The following is a 26218-nucleotide window of genomic DNA, read 5'->3' on the forward strand; positions in this document are numbered from 1 at the left end:
CAATGTACAAATTGCTGAGGGCGGAAAAATGCTAATATGGGAGAGTACATCAGCGGCCGTGGGCGGAGCCTGGGCAGTGTGATGTCATACTGCTCAGAAAATCAAAATAGCTTGATAATTAAGACTGTTTAGGATTTTTGGGGATGGTTAAAAAAAGGATGAATGGATTTTCTTTTTATCATTGTAGGATGGTTGTGTCCACACTCTTTACCATGTAAAAGTGAATTTTGCATCCAATGTCCCCTTTAAATGAAAATATCTTGATATCTTGAGTATCATTGATACTGAATATCCTTCAGAAAAACAGCAAGTTATTCAATAATACTCTGTTTTAATGTTTACTCTGTAATTTATTTATGTATTTATTGTATTAATTAATTATGTCGCAGTTGGTTATAAAACAGGGATCTCATATGTAATACTGACACCCAGTGGTGTGGATGTACAGTAGCCCCTTGCAAAAGCAACTCTTTGCTATTGTATACTCTATTCACAGACAAACTTTTCACCCATGAATGATTTGTTTTCGCAACTGACAGTTTCTGATAACAGGAAGTGTTGGCGAAATATTGTTAGTAGTATTCAGCTTGTGGTGTGATCTCAAAATGGCGGCCTCCGTGAGATGACTTGCTACATTTTAAATAAAATAGCTTTTTCTAGATCACTGATATAACTACTGAGTCTTCATCTCATGTGAGTGTACACCATTTTACACATCTTTCAAAAGTACAATGTATTTCTTTGAAACTTTTTAATGAGGAAAAAATGACTTATTGCACCTTTAAGGAATAGTCAATGCCAGACCCAATGGGCCTCTTTTGCCATCTCCTAAATGAGGGGAGCATTGTAATAGTAAATTTCTTTTTAGCCATACAGCTAATAGGATGCCATTTCAGATGCTGCTATTGACTTCAGCTGTATACTATAGTGCTCCACTCTGAGAGAGCTATTGACTAGTCTGTAATTGTCTGTTTCCCTCTTCTACAGACTGTTAACCTTGAGCTGCCACAGGGGGAAGAGGAGCAGGAATGGCCACTGTCATGACAGCACTAAAAACTGAGCAGACCTTCACCTTCACCAAGTTTGAAGTGAACACTGTCTTACATCTGATGCCAGGGTTTTAAACAAAGGGTCCTCTACAGGGTGTGGGGATAAAACTGAATGTTCTACATTTTCTAAATCATGACATTTCTGAATTAACTGAACTGTGGATCTGTGGAAGGAATTGTAGCCTACTGTGTAGCAATGTTAGTTTATGTTTTCATAGATGTTAACGAAGCATATTTATTTGTTATTTACATATTGCAATACAATAAATCAATACAATCTTTTCCTAGATCATAGGGCCTGTTTAAATAAAAATCAAGAGTTATTTGGGGTTCAAAATGCCACTGAAAGGGACAAAATGTGCACCTAATTTCTGTATTGTTTTTATATATATATATATATATATATATCTGATATTTCTTAATATTCTTTTTCAGGCTTAATTATTTATACAGAATTATTGCAAATTATGGCATAATTCTGATTAAAGATATTGCTAGGTGAGAAATTTACATTACATTTGGCAGATTCTTTTATCCAAAACAACTTACAGCACATTCCGACTAAATTTTTTTTATATCAGTATGTGTGTTTCCTAGGAATTGAACCCACAACCTTTTGTACTGCTAATGCAATGTGCAACCACTGAGCCACAGGAACACATTCTCAAGCTAATTTATCAGATTGGGAATTTATGTGAATGAACTGAGTACAAAGAAGTACTAGACATACAATTATGTTTTATATTGTTAGAATAATAAATCAAGCAGAGACTAAACATTGTCCTTAAATGTAGAAATTTAGTCATTTCTGACACTGCTAATTATTCTGTTGTGTGTGTGGCGGTCATCTGTTCATTCTGTATGTTCCCAAACTGTATGTTCCCAAACAGAAACTACAAAAGGTAATGAATGACTCCACGGGGGACACCACCATCTGCTTCAAGGCTTGTCAGCTCTGTTTATGATACCAACTGCATATCATCTCACAACATAAACATGCATCAGATTTTAATCTTGTTGACCTTTATTGTGTTTATATGTATGTACAATTGGATCAATATCAAAAGTGACCATTTCCATACAGCCCGGTAATCACATCAGATACATACAGAAAATGTTTGTTATTTTCTAGTGGAGCAAGTCAATGTTCAGTTACACTTCTGAGAAATATATTTTAAATTCGAGTATGAACAATAAACACAAAATATGCAGCATATAGTAAAAACAATTGCACAAATTGTCTTATACAGTGCAAATGATTCACAAACTATACAAAATGAGTGAGATATATTCAGAGTGCAACATAAATAATATGCGTAAACTATATAACTATATATAACTACATAATATAACTATATATTTATATAATTATTTAAACATAACAGACATCATATATATATGCGAGATCCGCTGCCAGTAATGGGTCAGAATCGATTTTACGATTTTGCCTAGTGATTCAATGAAGATATCCCTGTGCTTTGTCAGCTATGTACCACTGTTTCATCCTTGGTTTTGATTTGTTTTATGTCAAAGTTCTCAGTCGTGTGTTTTTTGTGTGCTTTTTCGGAGGGTTTTTTCATGCAAATGTATTAGTTTGTTTTTGTATCCATGCACTCGCGACAGAATTTACTTTCACTTTGTGTTCGTTCGTATTTCAATAGCCATATGTTAAGTAGGAGTTCAAAAGACTACTTATTGGTTGAATATGGTACAGTTTGAACCAATCTGGGCTCGGGGGTGGGACTAAGCGTCTACAATCATTTCTGTTTGGCTCAGAGGAACGGAAACATTGGTTTCTTCTCACGAATCAATGTTGGCTAAATGTGATGACGTAATCACGTCCACTACTGCGCTAGTCCAGATGAGATAAATAGGATATCTCCGAAACTTGGAGAATCTCTGATTTACATCACTTTTTAAAGCATTCAGAATGGATTAGCGGTTCAAAAGTTATAAAAATTTTTAAACCAACAGTTATTTTTAGCCGCGGGCGGCTGTCTCGGTCTTTGAGGGTTAACCTTGAACTTGCTTCCTGCTCTATCTTCACCCAGTCGTCACAGAATGCTCTCACCAACCATGGAAGCTGCGAGCACCACTTCACTGTCGGAATTTATTCACCACAGCGTCAACCACATGGATCAGCAGCAGGAGAGCATCGTGAACACCGGACGCGCGATCCAAGCACTGGTGACACAGGTGTCCGAGCTCACCCAGCAGATTCACCAACTCACCACTCCCACTGTGCCCAACGCACCGCCTGCGCCGCCCTTCCCCCTGGAGACCTCCCATGACCACTTCCGACCAGAGCCGCGACTACCGGTGCCAGAGAGTTACTCCGGTGAGCCAAACTTTTGCAAGACTTTTCTTAACAAATGTTGCATCGATTTTGCATTACAGCCCCGCACCTTCGCGACAGAGGAGTCCAAGGTTGCATTTGCGATTACTCTACTATCTGGCAGAGCCGCTTTATGGGGGACGGTGGTGTGGGAGAATCAACATCCGTGTTGCACCTCGTTCCACGCCCTCTCCGATGAAATTAAACAGGTCTTCGATGGAGCTGCGGCCGGCAGGGAGGCTGCACACCAGCTCTCGGACCTGAAAAAAGGAAAATCATCAGTGGCGGACTATTCCACTCAGTTCCACACCCTGGCGGCTGCGTGCCAGTGGAACAAGGTGGCGCAGCGGGATCAATTCCTGCATGGGCTGGCCGACCGTGTTCAGAAGGAGATCTACCTCCTGGAGCTGCCCCCAACGCTCAATGGCCTAATCGACCTGGCCCTTCGGGTAGATGATCGGATTAACCACCTAGATAGACAAGTCAGTCCTACATGCCATCCCATCTCTCCCATCACAAACCCATGCAGGTGGGTAGAGCTCGGCTTTCCCGGAGGGAGAGAGAGCGGCGGAGGTCCCAAGGACTGTGTTTATATTGTGGTGGCTCAGAGCATTCCATCTATTTATGCCCGGTAAAAGAGCCAGCCCGGTAGTAAGTTTGAGGCTACTATCGGGTGGGATCTCCGCCGGGAAGTCCTCAACCACATCATCGACTCTCCTACCGGTGAAACTGCGGTGGGAGAATCACACTCATGACTGTCATGCCCTTCTGGACTCTGGGGCCGAAGGTAATTTAATTGACTCTCTCATTGCACGTCACTTGAACATTCCTGTCCTTCCTGTGTCTCATCCCATCCATTTCACCGCACTCAATGGCCAGGAACTGCCACACATCACCCACTAAACTGAACCCATCACTCTGCTCACCTCAGGCAACCACAGTGAAACCATATCCTTTTACCTCATGGACTCCCCTGTAGCTCGCATTGTTTTAGGTCACCCCTGGTTAATCAAACATAATCCACGAGTGGATTGGGGTTCCAACACTGTCACATTGTGGAGTGAAAGTTGTCATGAGTCTTGTCTGGTTTCTGCTTGTCCTGTTGTGCCTGTTTCTGTCTTTCAGAAAAAGAACATTGTGTTATCAAACGTGCCTGCAGAGTACTTTGACCTGAAGGAGGTGTTCAGTAAGTCCCGTGCTGCTTCTCTTCCTCCGCATCATCCCTACGACTGTGAGATAAAGTTAGTGCCAGGTAAGTGTCCACCTAAAGGCAAACTTTACTCTCTTTCTATTCCGCAGAGGGATTCCATGGAGAAATACATTTCTGATTCCTTGGCATCGAGGTTCATCCGCCCTTCCTCTTGTCCAGCGGGGGCGGGATTCTATTTGTGGGTAAGAAGGATGGTTCTCTGCGACCTTATATTGACTACCAAGAACTGAACAACATCACGATAAAGAACACCTATCCGTTACCGTTGATGTCTTCAGCTTTCGAGAGGTTACAGGGAGCATCCGTATTCACAAAATTGGATTTACGTAATGCTTATCATTTGGTCCGCATCAGGAAGGGGGATGAATGGAAAACCACCTTTAACACCCCTAGAGGGCACTTTGAATATTTGGTGATGCCGTTTGGGCTCTCCAACTTGCCAGGGGTTTTCCAAGCACTCGTTAATGACGTGTTGAGAGACATGGTAGATCAGTTTATATATGTTTACCTGGATGACATACTGATTTTTTTTTCATCTCTCCAGGAACATATTCAAAACGTCAGACTAGTGCTCCAGAGATTACTTGAGAATGGGCTTTTTGTCAAGGCGGAGAAATGCATATTCCATATCATCTCGTCCGAGGGAATACGTATGGATCCTGACAAAGTTAAGGCTGTGATAGATTGGCCATCTCCAGATTCCCGTAAGGCCCTACAGCGGGGTTCGCCAATTTCTATCGATGTTTCACTCGTAATTTCAGTCAACTAGTCTCACCTCTGACGGCCTTGACCTCCCCCAGTACTCTGTTCAGGTGGACAGATGCAGCCGAAACTGCATTTACCAACCTCAAGAGCCACTTTGTTTCGGCTCCCATCCTTGTAGCCCCTGATCCCACACGGCAGTTCGTGGTGGAGGTCGACGCATCAGAGGTGGGGGTAGGAGCAGTTCTTTTCCAACGTGCTGCCTCGGATGATAAGCGTTTTTCTCCCATCGATTATCTCCTGCTGAACGCAATTTTGACATTGGTAACAGAGAATTGTTGGCCGTCAAATTAGCTTTAGAGGAGTGGCATCACTGATTGGAAGGTTCAGGGGTACCTTTCATTGTTTGGACTGATCATAAGAATTTCGTTTTGATTTTACTCTGTCGTACTGCCCGGGTTCCAAAAATGTCAAACCTGATTCTTTGTCACGTCTTTTTGATCCCTCTGCCCGCCCGGTGACTCCCGAGTGTATTTTACCTGAGAAAATATTCGTCTCAGCACTCGTATGGGAGGTCCTCCTTCTTCACCCAGTCGTCAAAAATACATCTTCAATGGATTTTTAAGCCAAGAGCAACTTACAAAAAAAATGTATAATTGAAAGCTATATCACAAATATAAAATAAAATATGATGTATTTTTAAATAAAAGTTTATAGATATTTTTTAATATATCATATGTCTAATGCACCAACTAAACCAGGACCAGCACTGGTGCCACCTCCAAAAAATAAAGGTGCATGATGCACCCGATGAAAGATATGTAAGTTCCTACAATGTGTTGTAATAGGATGCCAACAAACACACACAGCCCCTTGCTTTGAAATTTAATTACAAACATGCAGCCACGTGTACAGTGATCTACAAGCAAGATCCTCTTCAAAGGCTTTTTGTGTCTTTCATACAATACAATATATACGCTCTGTCACCTTGCAATAACTCATTGTCTTCCATTAGATCTGGACTGCAGTGAAGGGGAGGGGATTTGTGTGTCCTGTCTTAACATTAAGCTCCATCTGAAAAACAGCCCGCCTTGCCATCACTGCCAAAGCCAGACATCTTCCCCGTCACTCACTTGTCGGCAGGGAAATGAATCTGGATGCAGTATGTCCCCCATTCATCAGCCTTGACAGGCTACCTTTGCCTGGTTCCGCTCGGATGGGGTCCCCGTCACTGCATGCGGGAGAGCATATTTTTGCTGGAGATGAAGAAATTACTGTGTGTGCAGTGCTGTGAAGTGACTCGTGTCATTTGGTTGGGTATTAAAGAGCATCAAGTTGCCCTCGTCTCAAAAATACTAGAGGGCGAATCCAAAGATAAAGGTTTTATATTGTAATCTTTTTTCTTTTCTTTTTTTCAAATTCTTTCATATTATAATGGATTGATATAACCTTGAAAATATAACATCCTCCTGAGAACAACCACATATTATTGTGTGTACTTTAAATGAAAGGGTCTAACGAAATATGTGTAAAAAGAAGGGGCATTGGAGTATATCTTCACGATCATAATTAACAGTATCATAAGTCTACCTGATTACAGCCATGCTGATATTTGTGTAAACAGCATGATTGTGATGAGTAGCATTTATTTTGTTTTAACTACACCACGGAATGGTTTCAAACAAAGATATAGCTTCATGTCTCTGAGCAACACACAGTACAGGGCATTTCGTAAATTCACTCCTGAATCAATCTGCATTTTTAAAATGAATCAGTTGAGTGAATGATTCAATGGCTTATTCATTAAGACATTAGCTTAATTTGAAATCACATTCTTCCCTACTACAAAGTAGGAGAAAAACATAATGTTTAAGAGTTGTTTAAGAGTTACTTGTCATTACTGCTACTGTGTTGGAACGAAAGAGCGCAGAGTCGATGGAGAGAAACAAGGAACAGTCTTTAATAATTCACAGGAAAGGAACACACACAGCACGGGAAAGCAACGATTAACAGATGACGCTATAGACACAGGAAAGACAGGGCTTAAGTAAACGGAACTGAAGGAGGGAATTAACAAGACACAACTGAAACAAATGGAACTCAATAGGAACAGGAAGAACCAAATAAAGACATGAAACATGCAAGGGAAAACTAGGTCATGGAAAGCACATGAGGAGACAAACACAAGACAGGAACACAGAGCTGACAATGGACAGTACTGATGTTTAACAGCATGCCAGTTGTTCAGCTGAAAAAAATTAAACCATACTGAAAGTTGTGAGTTTTGGATATGATGTGATCTTGTATACAGCACATACTATTGTAAAGAAGTATATCCCTTTCAGACTCATTTTCATCCGCATAAAATTCAATATAGCATCTACCCTAACTAATGTCCATCCCATGAGGCCACAGGAGAGGAGCTGTTAATGACAATGAAGCATCAATGACAAATGTAGTAGATTTCATTCATAATACAGACATTCAAAGTATATCATACTTTTGAACAGTTGCTAAGTAATTGCTTATTAAAAAGAAGTACAGTACCTACTCAATTACTGGATCAGTGTTTTAAACAAAACAGTTGAATGAATCGTTTCACATTCTCATTACTACCTACTTATGTATCTATATGTAAGCTGCAAAGTCAATGAAAGAGTCCACCACAAAAACACTCTTGAAACATGGATTCAGGGCATGAAACATGGACAAGCAAGAAATGAAAAGTCCCAGTTTTTTTGGACTGTTATAGCAGCAATCACACTTTAGTCAGATCGCTCTCTCTTCACCCGATCAGATTTGAGAACCAGAACTATCTGTTGTAAACACTGTTTAATCAGCACTTCTTCGCCTGTTTTGAATCATAATAAACAGATATGGATTTTGTTTCACACATGCATATTAAATCACATTCATTAAAATACAATTTAACTCACTTCTAACCTGTAGCTATTCGTCTATGGCCCATTGTATCACACTTTTTGAGACAAAGAACCCCTTTTAGAAGAAATCACCTAACATGGCATCATTGTAACCTGTTCCTGAATGAATGGGCATAACCGATTTCTGCAGACACATTTTAAATAAGCGTGTGTAGTGCTTAAAGGCACACTGTTTCACACAGCCCCCTCCACGTGATGGATAACCACGCCAGAATTGCGACAAAATAATATCTTGTTAGAGGAAGAAAAGGGAAGTGCCCAGTGGGTGAGCTCTATATGCGTGTGTGTGTGTGTGTGTGTGCGTGTGTGAACGTGGAGCTTTGGGAGGGAGGGCCTGGTCCCTCGAGGGTCCCTTGTATCCCTGCCAGACCATATAAATCAGCACGTGGCCCACGGCCGCAATAAGCTTGAAAATAAAAAGAGCATAAAAGTGTCGGAGTGAAATAGAGGATGGGAGAATTCTTTTATGATGAAACTAAATTCTCCTTACTCTGCAGTAGATCCACTTCCCTCAGTCTGATTGTTTACTCCTGACACCATTCATCATTACGCTGCCACAAATGACTCAAATTACCACACCTGCTACTCGTATAATACCCACACAACCAGGGCTTAACACTCAGGTAATTGTTTCAGAAGGAATTCCTTCAGTACGACCTGATGTGAAGTCGAACGTGAGGGGGAGAAATTAAATCAACACTCTTTGGATGTGTGGTGTTGAATGTGAATAGTGGAATATAAGCTGGTGTCAGTAGCAATCTAAAGTGATCAAGAATATGATTTTAGAGATATATCGTAGAATCAGGGTCAGTGTATCTTTATTTCATTCTAATATTCATTTGTTAGGTTCATTATCAATATGCAGTATGAACATTTTCAATCAAAAGAGTAATGTTACTGAAGCTGCATAAATGAAGTGATGCAACCCAAGGAGACTATTATTAAGTCATGTGAAAAAAACGTTATAAAGTATAATTATAAATGCCTAAAAGTTTGAAAATTATTGCTGATACAGAGCTGATAATAGAGTAATTAAAAACAAAGTCTATATTATTTTGTCTATATTCATTACAAATAATAAAAAAATGTACTTAAAATAATGTAAAGTATGAAAAGTGGATATTGATTTATGGTGCTATTAAATTATGTTTTTAAAGATTCATCTACTAAATGTAAAACTAATCATGCACAACTAAAACCTATTGACCGATATGTATCAAATGTTGGCTGACACTGATAAATTAAAATCTCTTAATATAGACCAATAACTGACATTTCTTTGTTTTTTTTGTTAATGTAACATTGGCTGATATGGCAGTTGTCTTTAACGTATACTGACACCTAATGGTGTGGATGCAGCATCAACTAAAAAGAAAACATTTAGTAACTGTTGCCATTGTAGAAATGTGCTGCTCAAAGTCAGCCATGACTAATGTATTCGGAGATTGAACAAAAATCCAGTAACAGGAAGATTACTGACATAAAACAAGTATCCGACCATGTGGTTTGAGCATGGCAGCCACCATGAGGTAACCATTTCCATATTAAATAAAACCGCTTTTATTAGGCTACTGATATGATTAGATGTGTTATTGGTATGTACAAGTGCTGGTCATATAATTAGAATATCATCAAAAAGTTTATTTATTTCACTAATTCCATTCAAAAAGTGAAACTTGTATATTATATTCATTCATTACACACAGACTGATGTATTTCAAATGTTTATTTCTTTTAATTTTGATGTTTATAACTGACAACTAAGGAAAATCCCAAATTCAGTATCTCAGGAAATTTGAATATTGTGAAAAGGTTCAATATTGAAGACAACTTGTGCCACACTCTAATCAGCTTATTATCTCAAAACACCTGTAAAGTCTGTGTGTAAAGTTATGTTCTCTGATGAAAGTAAATTTTGCTTTTCCTTTGGAAATCAGGGTCCCAGAGTCTGGAGGAAGAAAGGAGAGCCACAAAATCCACGTTGCTTGAGGTCCAGTGTTAAGTTTCCACAGTCAGTGATGGTTTGGGGTGCCATGTCATCTTATGGTGTTGGTCCACTGTGTTTTCTGAGGTCCAAGGTCAACACAGCCGTATACCAGGAAGTTTTAGAGCACTTCATGCTACTTGCTGCTGACCAACTCTATGGAGATGCGGATTTTATTTTCCAACAGGACTTGGCACCTGCACACAGTGCCAAAGCTACCAGTACCTGGTTTAAGGACCATGGTTTCTCTGTTCTTAATTGGCCAGCAAACTCCCCTGACCTTAACCCCACAGAAAATCTATGGGTTATTGTAAAGAGGAAGATGCGATATGCCAGACCCAAGAATGCAGAAGAGCTGAAGGCCACTATCAGAGCAACCTGGGCTCTCATAACACCTGAGCAGTGCCACAGACTGATCGACTCCATGCCACGCCGCATTACTGAAGTAATTCAGGCAAAAGGAGCCCCAACTAAGTATTGGATGCTGTACATGCTCATACTTTCATGTTCATACTTTTTAGTTGGCCAATTTTCTAAAATCCTTTCTTTGTATCGGTCTTAAGTTATATTCTAATTTTCTGAGATACTGAATTTAGGATTTTCCTTAATTGTCAGTGATAATCATTAAAATTAATAGAAATAAACATTTGAAATATATCAGTCTGTGTGTAATGAATGAACATAATATACAAGTTTAACTTTTTAAAACGAATTTGTGAAATAAATAAACTTTTTGATGATATTCTAACTATACGACCAGCACCTGTATATTCTTTAAATATATATTTCTAAAAAACACTATTACTCTCTTTATGTGTTAAACTTTTCAAATGTAAATAAAATGATGGAGTGCACCTTTAAAACACTGCCTCCTTTTCATGGTTATATGATTGAACAGCACAGTTACAGGGAAATGATCTGCTTGGGTTCTCCTGACTCAGTCAGACATCTGAGAAGCATTCACAGTGTTTCATCAAAGAACACAACATGTCCATGACCTCTCCGTGGCATAAGTCACATGCCAGCACCTCTTCAGCAACCCCTGACAGATGTGAGCTCCCCCTTGGGCTTGAGGTGCTAAATCACCTCAGGGACACTTTGGCAGGTCCTCAGAGGTACACAACGACCAGTCACACTTTTAAGCTCAGCATTTCTAATCTGATCAAGATCCACATTCCTAATTTATCCTAAACACTCACTTCCTGGACCCGAATCCCAGCTGTACTGTGAATCACAACACTGAGCTTGATCGCTAAATGTGTGTGTCTGTGTCTGGATGCTGTCACATCTACAATTTCAGACAAAGTTTGGCAGCTGCCTCTGGTCTCAGATGACTGTCGTATCAGAGGGCTGATTTGTCTTCTCATTGTCTAGCTCACGTTAAGAACACACAGTACTTCAGTCACGCGCTAACAAGGGTTAGCACGCCGATCTGGACACTTTTCTGGCAATCAGAGTCAGGTATGTCATTGCAGTAAACAGAGGAGCAGCCCAGTAAATATTCTGCAATGCTGGGACGGATGAGTGCGTGGGAGAGATGTTTATAGCAGGTGGAAAAACACTTGTCATGCTGATGGCCCTGATTTATTCTGGGAGAAAATTTGGCACATATATCACTTCTGATGGCCAAGCAAGGTTTCATTCTTATGCATGCACATGCACAGGCATTCTCTCTCAATGTTTTTGCTTTCTTTCTCTATTAGCCCTACAAATACTGGGGGGTCTTAAACATGACACCATGTACTGGGATGAAACTTGTGCCGATTTTCTTCAAACATATATCTCCAACCACACTGTGTAGATGCTGGAGTACTGATTTTAGATCCAATTACATGATACCACCAATTACAAAGAGACAATTTAAGGGAAAACCAAGATCAATCCAAATACAGCCAAAATAATTTTCTTAATAAAAAAAAAAAACTGAAATATTTCTAAAATGAAATATTTACAAAAAAGTTATATTTTCAGTAAATTAAAGCTAAATAAAAGCTAAAATAAAATAAATAAATAACATTAGATATTTAGATAAACACTAACTGAAATATGTTTGTAAGTATAACAAGTTAAAGTCTAAAGAAATTAAAATGGAACTATAAATAAATAAAGCTATAACAAATGAAAATAAAATATAAAGAAATACTTAAAATAAACAAAATTAAATAAAAAAAACAATAATATAATAACATTAAAAGAAAAACATAAAACGTTACCTAAACTAAAATGAAAACTGAAAATCTAAAAATAAAAGCTAATTTAGAATAGTCATAAAAGCTATAGTAGTATATAAATAATACAAAAATAACACTGAAATTTACTTACAAAGGTAATGTATCTTCAATTACAGTTTTTCTTTTCTTTTTTTTTTTTTTTGCAATCTCTATTTATTAATTAATTTATTTTGGTAATCATGAACCTCACTAAATGTTATTTATGCTTAAAACAAGAATATTGTTAATATTTTGTGCAATTCTCAGCATCAACTGAATCAACAAAAACTAGAACACTGACTAAGGAAACGACTGTTGTAGTGTAATAATAATAGTAATAATAATAAACACTTAGTAACGCCAAACTTTTTATTAAACTTATTTACTCTCATATTTAGAGTTTAAGAGTTATTTAAACTAATCCAGGCACTGTGTTTTTATCTTAAAGAAACATCCCAAGCCTTGGTACCTGTTTGAGAGCTGCAGTCCTGGTCACATTTCAGACGTAAAACTTTGCTAGAACCTTTCGAAAAGTCATTGGAGGGATCTCTCTTTTCCTCTGATAAATGAGACCTGGCTGTATGCTGCTACCACTACAGCCAAATGAACAAGCTGAATGAACAACAATTAATAATGGCTTTGGGTCTGCAGGGCTTTTAATGAATTACCCATCCCTTTCCTCTGCTGTCCTGTCTCTGATTTAACGCAAAGCAGCTGATTGCAGACAACACCTCATAAAATGTCTTCCTCAAATCACCACACTGCAGATGGAGGAAGTCAAGTTTCACTCTCATTTCGCCAAAGTCACTGCAAATGGTGAAGGAACAGTGGAGTTCTACATTTTTGGGGAGCTAAATAATAGCTCTGTACACATGGGTTCAAAACTAGAGCAGTTTACATCGTACCCTAACTGAGGAGATCTAAAATGCATAGAGAGAGCTATCCATCAGCTAGTCTCAGCCTCAGACGTCACGCCCACGGACCGTTGGCTAAACACTTCAGGACTCAGGAGTGTCGAAGTCGTCATCGGATTGGTTGAATTCTACAGGATTTCTGGGAGAGGTGTGTGTCGCGTTCTTTAATGTTCTGTCCGAAAACCCTTGAAACCAACCCCCATCATGAAAGAAGAAAGTATTAGTGTTTACAACTTTGACTACGAGCGCTTATCAGTTTTAACTAAATGCTGGATTTTCAAAAGTATATGAATATATTTAATGTTTGCGAGAGTTTGACACACCGGTCTATTGTAGCGACATTTTCATGCCCCGAAACATGATGATAAACTAAACAAACTGTGATTGGTTGTTTGACATGTAGTTCAAACGGCTTCATGGGCGGGCTTTGGGCAATGAAGGCTGCCATGAATGGCTATGCGAGACTATCCGTCCGCATTCCCATTCAAATCAATGGCAGTTGCTCAGCTGGCACATAACCCTTAGGAAGTATGTGACCAGCAGAGATGGGAAGCTTTTTAAGAACACTCCAAAATATAGTTTATCACTGGTAAAATATTACCTATGTATATACTCGTAATGGTATAGTTTAGGCATTTACCAGCAGGAGATTGTCACGCTGTCTAGTCTCTGTTTCCCTGGGTGTCCACTAGTGGGCTCACTTCCCCTTAGGCACTTCACCGTAGGCACTAGGATTCCACTAGTCTTGTCCTGTCATCACAGTAATTGAACTCCTGCTAATTGCACCAGGTGCAGGCACTCTATTGTCATTAGCCTCCCTATAAATACCAGTCATTTCCTGTTGTTTGTATGGAGTCCTTACCTTTCATGTATCCAGCCTTCTCGTCTTCCGATATTCATCCTTGCCTTCTCGTCCTCCGAGTTCCCGTTCTTTCCTGTTCCCTCTTTTGTTTATTAGTTTTTTTGTTTTTGGACTGATTGTTTGGTTTTGACCTCGGCTTGTTTCGACCACGATTTGGATTATCCTAAATAAAGAACATCTGCAATTAGATCTACTCTCTCCTGTGTCTCACTGAAAACGATCATCACAGAAGGACTCCATCGATAAGATTTCTAGTATGTTTTTTTGATGCTTCCTCCCCAGCCACTGAGCAGGATAGAGGAAATGGTTTTGAGGGTACCCGCCTGGTCGTGTTTCGTGGGACCAGGGGAGGTCGCTCAGGAGTGAGTGGTCGAGAGGAGGTCCGGCATCACTCTCCACTATGGCCCCCCGTCGACCCTGGGTTCGGATGGGAGCCGCCGTCTCACCATTGTGGACGGAGAGGGGAGAGGAGACGCAAGTCTGCCGAGCCAGCGCCGCTGCACAAGATGGCTGCCAGCCCAGCACCATGAGGCAAGATGGAAGCCAGCCCAGCACCACAGCACAAGATGGCCACCAGCCCAGCGCCATGAGACAAGATGGCCACCAGCCCAGCACCACAGCACAAGATGGCCGCCAGCCCAACGCCATGAGGCAAGATGGCCACCAGCCCAGCACCACTGCCCATGATGGCTGCAGGTCCAGCGACACTGCACAAGATGGCCGTCAGTCCAGCGCCACGAGGCATGATGGATGCCAGCACAGTGCCACAGCACAAAGTGGTCACCAGCCCAGCGCCACGATGCAAAATGGCCGCCAGCCCAGCGCAAATGCCCAAGATGGCCGCTGAAACATTTTTGGATTATTTCTCCATGCTATCCAAAATCCTAGAGATTCCCAGGAGGGTTCACATCACGTCTGCTGATCCAGAGACTGTTCACGTCACGTCTGCTGATGCCAGCGCAACAGTACAAGATGGCCACCAACCAAGCGCCACTGCACAAGGTGGCCGCCAGCCCGGAGCCACTGCAGAGAATGGCAGCTACAGTGGGCTTCAAGGACAGAGTCAAGTCACTGGTGATCTTCAAGGACAGAGTCAAGTCACCGGTGATCTTCAGGGACAGAGTCAAGTCACCGGTGAACTTCAAGGACAGAGTCAAGTCACCGGGGTTCTTCTTGGGAGAATTCAAGTCACCAGCGATCTTCATGAACAAGGGCAAGTCACCATTGATCTTCATGAACAAATACAAGTCACCAATGATTTTCATGAACAAATGCAAGTCACCAATAATCTTCATGAGCAGAGTCAATTTAGCATTGATCTTCTGGAACCCAGTAGAAACACCATGAGAGTACCAGAGTCTTGTCATTTCTCTGTTGAACTATCAGAGCCTCTCCACATCTCTGATGAACTACCATAGCCGTTCCACATTTCTGCTGAACTACTAGAGTCTCCCCTCGGCTCGGCTGATCTACCAGACTACCAGTCTCTCCTCGCTTCTGTGGAACTTCCAGAGTTTCGTCACATCTCAGTCGAACTCTCTGAGCACCTGACTGATCCTGTTGTGGCCATGGAGGCTACCCTTAACTTGTTCATGTTCTTTGTTTCAGACTTGCCCAACCAGACTTGTCCTCCTGTTTGTTCGACCACACGGATGTGGTAGTCTTCTGCTCCGCCCTGGGAGGCATCTGTTTCGGCCGCACGGATGTGGTGGTCTTCTGCTCCGCCCTGGGGGGGCGTCTGTTTCGGCCGCACGGATGTGGTGGTCTTCTGCTCCGCCCTGGGGGGGCGTCTGTTTCGCCCGCACGGATGTGGTGGTCTTCTGCTCCGCCCTGGGGGGGGCGTCTGTTTCGGCCACACGGATGTGGTGGTCTTCTGCTCCCTCCTGGTGGGCGTCACACTATGTCCTTCCTGGACTTGTGTTTTTTTTTTTTTTTTTTTTTATTTATTCTTCTGCCTGTTTTCCACCTTTGGACCTGGCCCTCCATCCCTCCCCCTGATCCTCCGCCGGTCCACCTCCCTCCTGGGTTTCTTAAACAGGAGGACAAGTCTGGTTGGGCAAGTCTGAAACAAAGAACATGAACAAGTTAAGGGTAGCCTACATGGCCACAACAGGATCAGTCAGGTGCTCAGAGAGTTCGACTGAGACGTTCCGCAGAGGGGAGGAGAGACTGGTAGACTGGTAGATCAGCCGAGCCGAGGGGAGACTCTAGTAGTTCAGCAGATTATCCTAAATAAAGAACATCTGCAATTGGATCTACTCTCTCCTGTGTCTCACTGAACACGATCGTCACAGAGATGACCCTAACCAACCAAGTCCTGATTGAATGGTCCTAACTAGGTGCATTGTAGCAAATTTTAAGTTATTTATCCGTCCACTCTAAGCGCAAAGCTGCTGTACAGTTTAACACAATCACAGCCAATCTAAAATTGTCATCAGGTTTAAAGGTGCTGCATGTCGTATTGACACCGAGTGTTTGAATTAGGTATTGCAGTCCAAATGTAAAACATTGGAGAGGGTTTTTTTTCACCCACCCCTACCTACTCGGCTTGATGCACATGCAGGTTGCCAGATCGACACCCCAACAGGAACGAGCGCACTTGATGATGAATGAAATGAAATATGCTGTGTTTTCCGCCATCTGGCAACCCTGGGTGCTGAAATACAATTGGGTAAACTGCAGTGGGTGGGTTTCACAAACCAAAACAGAGACCACAATCCGGCCCGGAACGCACCTTTTAAAAGGAGAATAACTGACTGTAGCATTGTTTTTCAGATAAACAAGTATGTTAACTTAGCATGTTTCTTAAATATCTGCAAACATACCATAGTATTTTTAAGAGTCAAAAACTTACATACAGCATCTTTAATGTACATTTCTGTGGACCAATGAGATGTCTCATACAGAAAAAGCAGTGCTGGGTAATAACTAATTATACTGTATAACTAGATTATATGATGTTTTAAAATGCTCATAATCAGATTACTTAAAAGCAAGTAATTAATAATTTGTTTATATTCCCTATTTTCTTTTTTCTTAGTTCCTTCACAAACTCCTGGTGTAATGTTTAGTGCAGTTCATGTAGTTGAAATGTTTACAGTATATAGTAAAAATGGAATGTATTTTCTTTGTAAAAAAATTAACCCTATCAAAATCCATTTAATAAATGAATTAGGTTATCAAAAACAGTCAGACTAGATTACATAAAATGTGTCATCCAATTACGTTACTAACAACAATTTCCAACACACAATTTTTAATAAGTAACAGATTACAATTTACACAGAAGATTTGAAGATTGTTGTCTGCTTTTATGGCATGCTGCTTTATTGGGTCATGTCCAGATTAGGTAAGTAACACAAATGCCCTTTCGTGACTGTGCAATTTAACAATCGAGTCAGTTATACAGGTCTAAAGCTAAATTCTCTGTGGCACTATAGGGTACCATCACAGTATTTCTTTTAATTGATAAAACACTTGCCTGAAAAATATGAAGGCAGAGCACAATGGTCATTATGAATCATCGCAGCCATAACCAGCATGCGTGGAAAATGTGAGGCGTCAGCATCCTGTAATGCCATGGGTCTACAAAGGTACTTTACATTAGACGCCTGCATGAGTTGCTTCTGCTGTGACTGACCCCAATTAATATTTGCTTACATTTCAGTGGTGTCCGCATCAGATTTAGAGGCATAAAATGAAGACAGGGCCTTAATGGGATGCTGACAGGAGGCCAGTTGGAAAAGTAGTATATTTCCCTGAGGAATGCCTGGGGATACCACATAAATAAGCCCCTCTTATTTCCAAGAGAGTTAGTGAGGTGTGCCTTTCTGTAACTGTGTGTGAACGAAGAGAAGTGAAATAGAGAGAAAAAAAGAAGGGAAAGTAATAAAGGTGTGATTATTTCTGGATAAGTGAGCAAAGAGGTATTAAAACACCACAATGTTCTTCAGTTATACGGTAATAAATCACATGTACACCGAAAAAGGTAGATTTTTTTATATAATATATTGCTATTTAAAGGAATACTTGACTCAAAAAAAATATTTCATTATTTATTCACCCTCATGTTATTTTAAACATGTATGACGTTTAATTATTTAGCAAAATAAGAAAAGAAAAAAAAAGTCCATACAATGGAAGCCAATGATCTCCAAAACAAATTTAAAGTGAACTTAAATTCTTAAAAGTATACAGCATATCAAGAAAAAAAACTGTACAGATACCTAATATTAATGAAATAAAAGGCTACTTAAATGTACTTGAAGAGAGTAAGTATACTTACAAATATGTTTAAGTGCAATTTAATAATTAATAATTAAAAATTAAGTATTACTTTGAAAGTAGATTTTAAATCCTAATATTTTTTTTTGTCCTTTTTCTGTACACTTTCGTGTGCTGACTAACGAATACGAAAAAAGGGAAAGTACTCGATTATATTTTTGTAGAGCGTTATTCAATATTACATTTATAGTTAATATATTTTAAATATACTAAATTGCAACTTCCGCATTACAGATGTGTAAGTTCTAATATATTTAAATATATGATGTAGAAGTTTAAATAGAAATGCATTAAAGTATATTTAAGTTATATTTCAACATTAATACTTGCAATTACCATATTTCAAAGACAAAAAAGTAATTATGAAATAACATATATATACTTAAATTCTACATGTAGCTGTAAAAAAGGTAAACTTTTTGTTTAATTGCAATTTTCATGCAGTTAAGCATTCAGTTCGCACTTAAGTGTATTCTTGTAAAGTATTATTTCCATATCAAGTACTACTGTTAAAAGTTTACTTCCTTTTCATGAGGGTGATTGAAAATGTGCCTTTAATAACTTAACCTTTAATCAACTTTCATGCACACAAATACATAAAACATTTTCAGTATAATTTCCTCTAAATCCTGACCATGTTTTGCAGATGTGTTCCACACAAATAATGATACAATTCATCCGTGAATTGCCATTTTCTTTTACAGTGTTAGCTCATATAAACAGCATCATTACCAAAAGGGCACCTGCTCTCCTCTTTGCCCTCTCTGCTCTACTTTCAGCTCGACTCCTCAAACTTCTTTTCCAGTTGTTTTAATTATTAGCGTTTAGCATCATTTCTAGAATTTAATGCGCTCCATATTAATTGTTCTGTGGCACTTATTTATGAAACCTATATTTTTCCAACAAATTGTAAAAAAGGATATACAGCTGTCTGGAGCAGAGCAGGGGAAGGAGTGCAGATCCATTAACCAAATCATTTATTAGCCTATAAAATCAAATGGTAATATTTAGCAAAACGGTCTTTGACGACAGCTTTTCATCACAGACAAATTTAGTTGAAAGCTGAGAAAGATGGTAAGATTGCCCCCCTGTCTGCAGAATGTGTGCAAAAACCATGTGCTAATGTTCTGAATTATGATCTAGGAATCTGTCTGAGAGAAACATACACAGCACATCTGATCTCTGATTAGACAGCTGGGGAAACTTCCGATGAAATCTCTGCTGTCCACAAACACAGATTTCTGTCCCCCATGATGGACTGCACCCCGTGGCATACACACCTCCCATTTAATGTAAAACCGCCTATGACTGATTATGATAATTCATTACATCTCCAATTAGGTCGTGGGATTTATGGCAAACTGGCCCCATAAAGAGCAGGATTTATGGATCCTTTGAATGTCACCCAGAGGACAGAGGGTGGGCTTCATATCATTCTGCTCGGAGCTCCAGCTCACTATATCATCAGCTCAAGAGACAAAGACCCTCCACCCTGCTTTCTTCAACCACAAATGCCACCCATCATCACTGTGCTCAAAACCAGGACCTACCCAGGTAGCAAAAACACATTTTAAGAATGAATTAACAATTAAGTTAACATACTGAATTTTCTCAAAAGGTTTTTGGAAGTAGTCTTCATTTCTTTTCTTTTTTTATGTGGACATTAGCGAAAACATTCAAAGAACGATTCATTTTGCAATCAGTATGGGAAACGATACATTTGAATGATCTCTGAGATTTCTCAAACAAGCATTAACCTGAGATTTATCTTCAAACGTGTAATCGTGACCAGTCTATTTGGACCAGTTTATATAATCAGTACTTCAATATTCACAGTGCAGTCTGCAGAGGATTTCCACATACGGATTGGCCATCTGCACCTCCAGCTTTGATTTTCATGACTATCATCTGTGGGTACAAGCACAGCGCTTATAACCTCTGACAGCCAGGCAGTCCTAAAATGTAAGGACCCTTTGTGCCCTTGGCCGGGCCTCGCTTTTTCCTCCGAGCAGAGTGGTGTTCCCTGCAGCAGAGCCGCAGGAAGGCTGATTTGTTCCCTGGCTGGAGCTGACAGGAGCTGGTGATGTTGTTATGAGTCGAGGCCAGCTTCTGTGTTTCAATCAGGCACACAGCGGGACGGCCCATCTGCTGCCGCAAACCTCCCAGCCGCTACAAAACAGGACCTGAACGGAAACGAGTGTTCTTTCAATATCTAGAACATAACCTATATGCGAACAGTCTACTTTAACTTTGTAGCTATTCTGTTACACTTCAGAGAGCTGTTCAGTTTTACCTTCATGCTGACAGGGTGTGTCTTAAAACGGTAGTTTTATTTCTGATTTACTCCCTCCTGTCATTACGAACCTGTATGACTGACTTTCTTCTGCATGTGGAACACAGACGAAGATATTCTGAAAAAGAAAAATGTCTTTCTGTCCATACAGTGAAAGACGATGGGGTTGAATGTTTTATTGGTCCCAGTGTTATTTTATGTACTATTGAAGAATTAATATTTTGGTGTAGGTTCTATTTTTGTATTTTCAGTTTTTATTTAAATTTTAAAAGCAATTTTATACATTTTTTTTTTTATTTTAACACTTCTATTTTAGTTTTAGGATTTCTTTTCATGGTTCATATACTTTATTGGGATTTCTTATTTGCAAAAAAGCAACAAAATAAAATATACACATTCTAAACCTTTAAACAAGCAACAAAGACGTACACAAAAATGAGAGCAAATTATTTATCAAAAATAATGTAATGTAAATTTTAGTAAATTTAGTTCTCCAGCTTAAACTTTATTTCATTTAGTGGCCAAAGCAAAATTTATATCTTTAAGTTTTTCATTTTATATAATATTAGTATAGAAAGTCATACAAGTTGCATGACAGAATTGTCACTTTTGGTTGAACTATCCCGTAAAGTCCTCAGACAGGAAGTGGTAATTAAGCATTTCACAGAGGAGGAAATTCAACATCCGCACCAAAATCTTTTCATGCAGTTTAATGCTTTATTCAACCACTTCTATGACATCACACGCCTCTCCGTTTCAGCCTTCTGTGTAGACCTCTGTGGAGGAGACGGATGGTGCCCCTCCTTTCTCCGCTCTGCTCAGGAACTGATGGGAAATGTAAAAGGAATACTAATGAATCCCCACCTCCCTCGACAGGTGTCTTACCTCCACTCCTCTCACCACTAACATCCTGTCCTCTCCTTCCCTGACCGAGGGAAGAGTGAGCTACTGACGTGTGATGTGTGGCTCAGTGGAAACATCCTCTCCACCTTGAGCTCCTTCATTAGTGCGGAGTCTTTAACGGACTGGACGAGTTCAATCAGGAATGTTGCGGTGTTCCAGATTCCACCATTGCAATAAATTATCAGGAAACACAGCTAAAAAGTGAAGAAACAGCTACATTGCATATAAATGAATTTATTCTAAGCTTTGCTAAGAACCAATACAGCATTGTTGTTTTTTTCTCATACAGCAGTTCTTAATGCAGCATTTAATTAAATGCTAGATAAGAATAAGAAATATAATATGTCCTAAAAATATCTAATTTGTTATTTTATTTGCAGTCTGGAATATACAAATAAACCCATTTATGTCACCCCAATTATGTCAGCAGCTTACTGTAATGCAGAATAAAATCTAGTTATTTAAACTGTCAAGTACAATCAAAATGTACAGACTAAAGTCATGCCATTTAAATGTTCAGTTAGTGAAATATTTTTTGCATGTATAATAATGACAATAGAAACTGAGTTTCAGATGAAGACGAGATCTCATATAAAATATAATTCCTTAATTCTCTTTTGATTCTGGTATTAAATATGACACAAATAGTTCTTCATGAGATTCTGGTCTTTTCAGATCTGGCTGAAGATGCTACAAAAAAACAAACAAACATAAGATTTCAATATTAAACACGGTGTCAACATTTGCTTGAAATTGTTCCATGCTGCTCAACTTTAACAGCAGGCCCGAGTCTAATAGTTTATCAACTGGTATATAATACAATATTATGTAATGATCAAATTAAAATGTCTTTAGTATTAATTGTGTGAAGCAAGTTAATACGCTAATAGTAACAATCCGTTTGGATATGTTCTTCCTGGAAGAAAAGGTAACGGCCTGACACATGTTTTAATTAAGCTTCTCACTTCAGTGAGCAGATATCTGTGGATGTCAACGCAGCGGTCCGTGAAGATACGAGCCAATATGCCAAACAGTTCTCCTACAGCAGACAATCAATTCCTCATCTGAATAACTGCTATTTGTTTGTTGTTCTGAATAAAAAGGTCAGAGATTTTGTTTCCCATCAGTTCGTGGCATACTGCTACATTGTGACTGTACATACAAACATTACTTGTGACCCGTGTAGAGACCTGTCTTGTTTTGTCTGTTCCTATGGAGGAAGCAAATGAAGACATTCTACATCTGCTCTGAAATCATTATAAAGAGCGTTATACGCTGCTGCCCCCTGGTGGCTACTATACAAACTGACTGCAGAACGTTTAGTGAACGCGCAGGCTTTTATTTCATACTGTTTTTAGCTACAGCTTAATGCCTTTGTAAGACAAAAGAGAGGGTTACATTCACTCAGTCATCCTATTAAATACTACAGCACGTGATAACTTAATAATCTGCAAAAAATTAAGCATCACATCCTTCACTGCACATATTTTACAATTACTTGTGCCTTTGAACAGTTTGCTTTACATATCACACAGACGAAGAGAAACACAGAGAGAGACAGCGGCTTGTGGAACATGAAGCTACAACAGCAGACCATCACAGGTTCCTAGAAATGAACAAAATTGTGCAATTAAAAAAACGGCACAGGATTTACTCGTACTAGCAACTTCTGAGTGAAAATTATGTCCATTTCACACGTATTAAAAAAGAAATTTAAGGAACAAATTGAATACATTTTGATGTGGAGAGACTGAAATAGTACGTTTTTTTTTTTGTTGTTGTTGTACATTGTACTCCAATAATCATTTATAGGTTTTATGTACAACTTCAAAAATAATTTTTAAGTACAACAAAAACAAACAGATGTACAGGTTAGGCAAGGCATATAGACTTCCACTCCAGGATCGGTGTCTCACCTTACAGCACGTACAGTTCCAGGAGATACTCCTTAGGCACGATTCCGACGGCCCCTTTCATCTCCCCCACCCACCAGCCAAACATGTCGTACTCCTGCCGAAAAAGAAAAGACAACCGATTACCTACATTCATTAAACTCACTCACTGTTGAGACCAGTCAGCGCAGTGACATAGTCAGCGAGGTCAAATCTAACAGGTCAACGCTCGGGGGAATGAAATCTGTCGATATATAGTCCATTTACCCGTTCATCCTCAGGTTTTTCCTCATTTTCTTCTCATACTGTCTCTATGCGTACATCCCTACCCCCCATTCTGTCTCCCTCCCATCCTCCTGTCTGTCTTTCCAAGGCCAATTGAAGGACACAAGGCCCACAGGACCTATAAAGATTACACGAGAGAATGTGAACGGGAGATATATTTCATATGAAGCACAGCAGATCTGAGCCCGGGGACAGAGTCCTTCTCTTTCCGTACAGAGACAGATCAGCTCTTCTCTTCTCCAGCTCATGGAAAAGATAGCCATAAAGATAAAAAAGAAGATAAGATGCTTCCATCGGTCTCGCTTTCTTTATTCCATAATTACTAACAGATCACACGGTGCCATTCACTTCAAAGCCACTAAACCCTGCGTTTTCTCCACATCCACGATACTCCTCTGATTCTCACAGATGCCTTCTGATCTTTCCATTTCCTGGCAGACCTTTGGACGAGCCGTACAAACTGGGGTCTGGGGACCCCCACTGAACTGAAAGTGGGTGCTGGAGGGTTCACCAGGAAAAGTACAAACTGTATTTTAGGGCTGCCAGAGTAAATGTGTGCGCTGTGCATAAAACATTAATGTTTAATATTTTATTCTTCTTTCAAAACATGGTCGGAAAACATGAGATTATCTTTATTCTATTGACAGCAGTGCATTTTCACAGTTAGAGAAAAAAAATCTGAATTTAGTTTTTCTAAATAACAATGATAAATGAGGAAATAAAATAAACAAATATGGAAATAAAACATATTAAATATATAAAAAAAATTGTTGCTATGCTAATTTCAGAAACACAACTTAATAAAACGCAATTATTTTAAAAGACAACCAATTTAACTGATTAAATATAATAAATAATATGTAATTATTAGTGCTGTCAATCGATTAAAAAAAATTAACTAATTAATCGCACAATTTTTTAAAATTAATCGCGATTAATCGCGATTAATCGCAATTAAAAGACTGAAACTTTTTGGATATGTAAATGTAAAATGTAAATAATTAATGTAAACTCAAGACAAAGAAACTATTTAAATTCAAAATATGATTGTTTATTGGAATTTTTGTTTAACTTGTAACACAGATTTTCTCATGTAAACAACATACCTGCAATAAACCATCAATATCCTCCAAATTAACTGTTGGCTTGAAAGCCATATTTATTACAGAAATAAAAACACAGGCATGTAAGTACCATTTGAATTTCAAAACAATCAATGCCAATAAAAAACAAAAATGATTTCCATGTTGAATTCTAAGTGGACTGCAAAAAAATTCCAAAGTATAGTCATTGCCAGTGCTTTAAGTGGGCCGGTACGCACCTGTACTCAGTACCGCCACTTCAAAATATAGCTCTTGAGCTTACCGCCACCTCTCCGTGTGCCCAGAACGTGCTTGTAGCGTACCGGTACGCTCATTTGGACATCTGTTTTAATAGAGGTTTTAATCTTTTACCTGCACTGCCGATTTTCAGAGCGCCCTTCACAATGCAAGCTTCCTAATTCATCCCACCCAGAGCAGAAACTACATTACCCATTCACCCTTAAGTTATACAAGTGAATAGCGCATGTGTCGCTTTTCCCACTGTTAAGTGTCAACAACTCAACGTGGCCGGAGAAGGTGTGTGAAACTCGTTGTGAGTTATACTAAAGCAAAATCTTGAGTATTTATTGTCTGATAAACATTAAAAACTGTCTGCGGAGGTTGGGTCGTCCTGCAGCCCCCGCTGGCTGTTCATTGGCTGCAGCATCTTTTTTCTAAGTTCTAAAAAAATACCGTAGACGGCAAGGCACAAATTTAGATATTCATTTATCTAATTAATCTATAGCCTATGCACAAAGACAATATGATCTTTTCGTCCCCTTTTTGTTTTAAAGCTTGATGAAGAGAGAGAGCGCAAGTTGCTGCAGCTGCGAGGAGGACAGTGATGCACGCGCACAGGAGTGATTGACAGTTCGCGGCACTGTGTACAAAAAATACTCCGCTACACAATTATTTAGTTATTTTCATTTAAGCTTATTAACGTTAGCGTTACAGAAAGGTCTGATTTACGCACTGTTACAGTCATTGTTTTTTTGTTTTTTTTTAAACAATGACATTTGAGTTCATGATTTTAATGTTGCTGTTTCTTGTGGCAGACTGAATGAAGAGTAATGTTTCTTGTGGCAGACTGAAGAGTAATCCGGCAGAGTTTTATACTGAAACTTTCCGTCTAAAAGTCCTTCCTTGGTCTTATCCATATTTCTTTGCACGTTGAACACACATAGGCCACAACTGGAAATAAAAAAAAACTGCAACCGCGTTAATTGCGTTATTTTTTTTTAACGCGTTAAATATTTCAAATTAATCGAATG

At 39.3% G+C, this 26218-nt stretch overlaps 1 protein-coding gene across 1 annotated transcript in view; it reads right to left on the reverse strand.

Moving 5' to 3' along the window:
- Window positions 1-21910: 21910 nt before the first annotated feature.
- The window catches only part of skap2 (src kinase associated phosphoprotein 2), a 21212-nt gene continuing 16904 nt past the window's right edge, over window positions 21911-26218 (reverse strand). Inside the window, exons 12-13 of the mRNA XM_026229048.1 lie at window positions 23605-23698; window positions 21911-23294 (exon numbers count right to left, since the gene is read on the reverse strand). Of these exons, the coding sequence (XP_026084833.1) occupies window positions 23606-23698 (93 nt within the window). The 3' untranslated portion in view covers window positions 21911-23294; window position 23605. The remainder of the gene's footprint in view (window positions 23295-23604; window positions 23699-26218) is intronic.

Source organism: Carassius auratus, chromosome 41 (genome assembly GCF_003368295.1).
Source record: "Carassius auratus strain Wakin chromosome 41, ASM336829v1, whole genome shotgun sequence".
Taxonomy (NCBI): Eukaryota; Metazoa; Chordata; class Actinopteri; order Cypriniformes; family Cyprinidae; genus Carassius; species Carassius auratus.